Genomic DNA, 1,054 nt, shown 5'->3' with positions numbered 1-1,054 from the left:
CCCGACGTATACACACAGTTCGTGTGAGAGGAGGCAACAAGAAGTACCGTGCCCTAAGATTGGATGTGGGGAACTTCTCCTGGGGCTCTGAATGTGAGTAAGGGTGCGGGAGTTGGGTGACGGTAGTAGGAAGGCCTTGCCACAGACAAGACCATTAAAGACAGTATTTACTGAATGGGGTTTTGATGACTGGAAACTTCATCCTGCACTTTGACCCTCAGTTATGGTAAACTAGTGGTTTGTTGGCTAAAAGTAGAGAGTAATATGTTTGCCAGCTATTTGCAGTGTGAGATGAGTGACAAATAAGCAGATTCTCACCCTCAATGACTGGGTAAAAGCTTGGGATCCCCTTACTGCTTTTGACTGGGCTATCCTTGGGCCCCTGTTGGTCAAAAGACATTGGATTAGGGGTTAACCATTTGGCACCTGGTTTATATGGCTTGGTGTCTGAATTTCTCTTGTGGGCAGGTTGTACTCGCAAAACAAGGATAATTGATGTTGTCTACAACGCCTCCAATAATGAACTGGTCCGAACCAAGACCCTCGTGAAGAACTGCATCGTGCTCATTGACAGTACACCATACCGCCAGTGGTATGAGTCCCACTATGCGCTACCCCTGGGTCGCAAGAAGGGGGCTAAGCTGGTGAGTGTTGAAATCAATTGCCTTTTATGAACAGTGGGAGGGCAGCCTTCTTATGATGAAAACTCTGTCCAGTTCTGCTACTGAAGAGCAAGATGAAAGCCTTAGTGCTGAGGAAGGCTGGGGTTGGGGTGCTCAGAGTTTGAGAACACTGGCTATAATGGCTTGTTGCTTTTAAAAAATTTTTAGGGCTTTTGTTTATTTTATAATGGTTTTCTTCTGATAAAAGGCTTTAGGATCACAGGCAAATGCCTGTCTTACTTATGTTGTTTGCTTTTTTAAGACTCCTGAGGAGGAAGAGATTTTAAACAAAAAGCGATCAAAGAGAACTCAGAAAAAATACGATGAAAGGAAAAAGAATGCAAAAATCAGCAGTCTTCTAGAGGAGCAGTTCCAACAGGGCAAGCTTCTTG

General features: G+C 44.5%; 1 protein-coding gene across 1 annotated transcript; it reads left to right on the top strand.

The window, feature by feature from the left end:
• Nucleotides 1-8: 8 nt before the first annotated feature.
• On the top strand, nt 9-1,047 carry RPS8 (ribosomal protein S8; the record flags this gene model as incomplete). Its single annotated transcript, XM_006899005.1, has 3 exons — nt 9-93; nt 469-644; nt 925-1,047. Coding segments are annotated over 3 exons (384 nt in total), but the record flags the coding sequence as incomplete, so codon positions are not given.
• Between the last annotated feature and the right edge of the window lie 7 nt (nt 1,048-1,054).

Source organism: Elephantulus edwardii, unplaced genomic scaffold (genome assembly GCF_000299155.1).
Source record: "Elephantulus edwardii isolate Elephantulus edwardi_28Jun2011 unplaced genomic scaffold, EleEdw1.0 scaffold00243, whole genome shotgun sequence".
Lineage (NCBI taxonomy): Eukaryota > Metazoa > Chordata > Mammalia > Macroscelidea > Macroscelididae > Elephantulus > Elephantulus edwardii.
This window is presented reverse-complemented; position numbering and strand designations above follow the sequence as displayed.